The sequence below is a fragment of the Humulus lupulus genome, chromosome 5 (genome assembly GCF_963169125.1).
Source record: "Humulus lupulus chromosome 5, drHumLupu1.1, whole genome shotgun sequence".
NCBI classification, from domain to species: domain Eukaryota; kingdom Viridiplantae; phylum Streptophyta; class Magnoliopsida; order Rosales; family Cannabaceae; genus Humulus; species Humulus lupulus.
In genome coordinates this window covers 167,005,327-167,010,110 of record NC_084797.1, presented here as the reverse complement: position 1 = coordinate 167,010,110, position 4,784 = coordinate 167,005,327, and the positions used below count along the sequence as shown (strand labels likewise).

The window sequence follows — 4,784 nt, the reverse complement described above, 5'->3', positions numbered from 1 at the left end:
TTTTAACCTTTGAACCACCTAAAAAAGTATTCGTGTTATCAGTTTATTTTGAGATCATTCATCTATTACGGTTCATTATTTAGCACTAATCCCTCTCTTTATTCTATTAATTATTTGTTGCCGAAGAACCACGACAACACCTGCCGTAGTAGTCAACATGCTAATATCTTTCATACTTTTCCTAATAATGCAGCCCACATCAATAGTCATCCCAGTCATAATGGCATACACCAATAACAACCTCTCCTTATTGATATCTGACATGTGAGTAGTCGGCATTAGTCGTGCGCTCACAAAATGCACCCAAGCCCGAGCCATATGATTCAATTGATAATGCCAAAGATATTTTGAAACACCACCAACAATAGTAAAACGAGCTCCTGGTATACTCAAAGTTTCAGCCACCTCTATCAAATTAATATCATCCCCATGAGCCCACCCCATGAGACCACCCCATGAGCCCATTGATGATACTCATCATCCTCTTGTTCATATGTTAGCATGTTGTACAACACAGCAATAGTATCTATACCGACAGGAACTTGGACACCTCTCACAAATACTTCCGTATTTTTCATCTCAACATAATTCGCATAAAATTCTAAAACCACCGAAAAATTTGCATGGCTTACATCCTCCGCAGCAAACATAGCCCAACCCCTTCGTTGACTGTCTCCACGAATATCTTCATAAGTAGAAATTTCACAGGGTGTTTCAGTATACTCAAAACATCTCTCACTTATCACCTTCCTCTTACGTATCCTTTTGTACCGATCAAAAACTGCCTTACTCACAAATTTTGTAGCATCATATTCTAGTGGTTGTTCAGGTTCCTTAGAAAAAAATGGTCTATTTGTGTTCCTAGAGGATGATGCCCTAAAAGGATTTCTTTTATGTCCCATAATATCCCACTAAAAATTTGACAGAACCTCCCCTATATTTTCAATATTCCCCAAACTTCACAATGGATTTTCAAACAGTTCAAAAACTCACTACAATGCTTCTCAATCCACACAATAATCTCATAACAATAATCCCTTCACAATGTCTTCAATATAAGGAAATCACCCAAAAAAAAATTCAAATATTTGTAGAAACACTTACTTGACTGTGATAGACTCCTCTTGAACCCTTCAATTGCACCAAGTAACCATTAAATCACCATTTGAACTCCAATGGATAGAATTTGAAAAATAAGGGTTTGAAGGTTTTGGGAATTAGATATTTCTATAGAAAAATAGGGAATTTGAAGGAAAAAGAAATGTTTGGAGGATAATATATATGGATTCAAGGTGTAATAGGGAATTGGAGAGAAAATTTCTGGGTTAAAAGAGAGAAAAGTAGGAGAGAAAATTGAGAGAAAAATCTTGGAATTTTTCAAAATGGAGAGAAGTGACAAAAATGGAAGAGGGGAAACCCTCTTAAAGCCTCGGATCCCACAAGCATCGCGGTGCGCTCCCTCAAGCGTCGCGGCCCGTGTCAAAAAAAATTTATAAAATATTTTTATTTTATTTTTTTCTGAGAACCCGATGAAGCGCTGCTGCCCTTCTCCCATGCGTCGCGGTGCTTGATGCATGCCAAGCCACCCTCTCTGGTTTTGTCAAGGGTCGCGGCCCTTGCTCCATCCACCGCAGCCCTCTCTCCAGGCTTCAACATTTTCATCATTTTCATTTTTTTTCAATAGTTTTCACGATTTCCACAGTTCTACTACATTCAAAAATACTTAAAAATAAAAACTAAAAGAAAATAATATGTTAAACCAAAACTAAAAAAATAAAAACTAAAATTTTTCATAAACTTTGAAACTTAAAACAAATGAAAATTAGAAATAATGAGATGCCTCTCAACTGCGTTGTCATTAACGTCATTTAGTCGGACGCTTCTTTATCTTCAGATCAAATTGGTTCCAACGTCACCACGGACTTGCATTTTTCCACCGGACCCTCCAAGTAATGCTTCAACCTCTGACCATTCACCTTAACATGGCCCGTCTTCTCACTATGAACTTGCACTGCTCCATAAGGAAGTGACACAACTACCGTGTACGGTCCTGACCATCGCAACTTCAATTTACCAGGAAAAAGTTTAAGTCTGGAATTAAATAGCAGGACCTTATCTCCTGGTTGAAAATCCTTCCTCAATATTCGCTTATCATGAAAGGCCTTCGACTTCTCCTTGTAGATCTTCGCATTCTCATAAGCTTCATTTCGGAATTCTTCAAGCTCATTCAACTCCATAAGCCTATTCTGTCCCGCCATATAAGTGATCAATATTTAACTTTTTCACAGCCCAATAAGCTCTATGCTCCAGTTCCACCGGTAAATGACAAGCCTTACCAAACACCAATCGATATGGTGACATACCAATCGGAGTTTTGAATGCAGTGCGATAAGCCCAAAGTGAATCATCGAGCTTCTTCAACCAATCCTTCCTCGAAGTATTTACTGTCTTTTCCAAGATACATTTTATTTCCCTATTCGACAGTTCAGCTTGGCCATTTGCAATTGGATGATAGAATAACGCATTTCGATGATGAACACCATAGCGAGCACAAAGAGCAGTGAACCACTTATTGCAAAAATGACTCTCCCGATCACTAATAATTGCTTTGGGGGTGCCGAATCGAGTAAAAATATTTTTATGAAGGAATTTAAGTACTTCCTTCCCATCACAAGTAGGAGTTGCTGTGGCTTCTACCCATTTAGAAACATAATCCACCGCAAGCAAAATATATTTATTATTATACGATGATGGGAAAGGTCCCATAAATTCTATCCCCCATACGTCAAATAACTCAACTTCCAAAATACCTATCATCGGCATTTGATCTCTTCTTGATATATTCTCAATCCGTTGACAACGATCACAAATTTTGACAAAATCATTAGCATCTTTAAATAGTGTAGGCCAGTAAAACCCACTTTGCAAAACCTTCGTTGTTGTTCTTGTTCCTCCAAAATGACCACCACAATGCAAACTATGACAGTGAGTTAAGATTGACAACATCTCCTCTTCGGGCACACATCTCCTAATAACTTGATCAGGGCAATGTTTATACAGAATAGGCTCCTCCCAATAATAATGCTTCACCTCCGAATAGAATTTCTTTAGTTGTTGCCTTGTCGTCTCAGGAGGTATAACCTTAGCAACCAAATAATTAACATAGTCTGCAAACCATGGAACATCCTTGCAAACACTTACTTCGAACAGCTGCTCATCATGAAAAGCATCATTAATCTAAACTTCTTTATCAAGAGAATCTTCATCAACCTCTAATCTAGAAAAATGATCAGCCACCAAATTCTCTGTACCTTTCTTATCCTTAATTTCCACATCAAATTCTTGTAACAACAAAATCCACCGAATAAGACGAGGCTTGGAATCTTTCTTGGTCATAAGATACTTTATCACCGAATGATCCATGTAAACAACCACCTTATTCCCAATCAAGTATGGCCTAAATTTATCAAAAGCAAACACTATGGCCAATAGCTCATTTTCTGTAGTTGCGTAATTTATTTGAGCATCATTCAAGGTCCGACTTGCATAATAAATAATTCTGGATACCTTGTCAACTCTTTGTCCCAACACTGCCCCAACCGCAAAATCACGGGCATCACACATCAGTTCAAATGGCAAATCCCATTGAGGTGCAACAACTATAGTTGCTGAAATCAATTTCTCCTCAAGTATCCTAAAAGCTTGTTGACACTTCTCATCAAAATCGAACGTAACCCCATTCATTAACAAAGTGGATAGTGGCTTCGAAACTTTGGAGAAATCCTTGATAAACCTCCTATAACATCCCGCATGACCTAAGAAACTTTGTACTCCTTTTACTAAAACCAGTGGTGGCAAATTCTCTATTGTTGAAATTTTTTCCCTATCCACTTCAATGCCTTTCTTAGAAATCTTATGCCCCAATACAATTCCATCATTTACCATAAAGTGGCACTTTTCCCAATTAAGCACCAAATGTGACTCTTCACACCTCCTCAAAACTAGCTCCAAATTAGTCAAACACGTGTCAAAAGAGGACCCATAAACCAAAAAATCATCTATAAAAATTTCAATCCCCTTCTCAACCATGTCAGAAAATATTGCCATCATACACCGTTGAAACGTGGCTGGTGCATTACATAACCCGAATGACATCCTTCTAAAAGCAAAAGTCCCATAAGGACGTGTAAACGTTGTCTTTTCTTGATCCTTCGGTGCAATTACAATTTGATGATAGCCTGAGTACCCATCTAGAAAACAATAGTAGTTATGCCCCGCCAACCTATCCAACATCTGGTGAATAAAAGGCAAAGGAAAATGATATTTCCTAGTTGCCTTATTCAACTTCCGATAATCTATACATATCCTCCAACCCGTCACAATCCTTGTTGGAATCAGTTCATTACTTTCATTCTTCACCACAGTCATACCACCCTTTTTAGGTACTACTTGCACTAGACTTGTAACGACCCCAAATTCCCTAATGAGGCTTAAGGGCCTTGATTAGTGTGCCGGGAGGGCATTATTGGGTTTAATGTGATTTGAATGATTTTATAGATTTAAATGCATAATTATATGATTAATAATGTTTGTATGACTATATTGGTATTAATGTGATATGTACATATGGTAATTGTGAGAACCACATTATTATGTGGGTAGGTCTGCTGAGCACGACTCGAGGCGATCCTAGGGCTAGTTAGCGGGGAAATGTCACAACAGGGCTTAACAGTTGACTTTGGATAAGTCAGGGGTATTTGAGGTATCGGGTAGCTATTTAGACT

General features: G+C 38.1%; 1 protein-coding gene across 1 annotated transcript; it reads right to left on the bottom strand.

The window, feature by feature from the left end:
- Positions 1–1,895: 1,895 nt before the first annotated feature.
- Positions 1,896–2,258, bottom strand: LOC133779650 (uncharacterized). The gene has a single exon (XM_062219585.1). The coding sequence runs from the start codon at positions 2,256–2,258 to the stop codon at positions 1,896–1,898; it is 363 nt and encodes a 120-aa protein (XP_062075569.1).
- Positions 2,259–4,784: the final 2,526 nt, after the last annotated feature.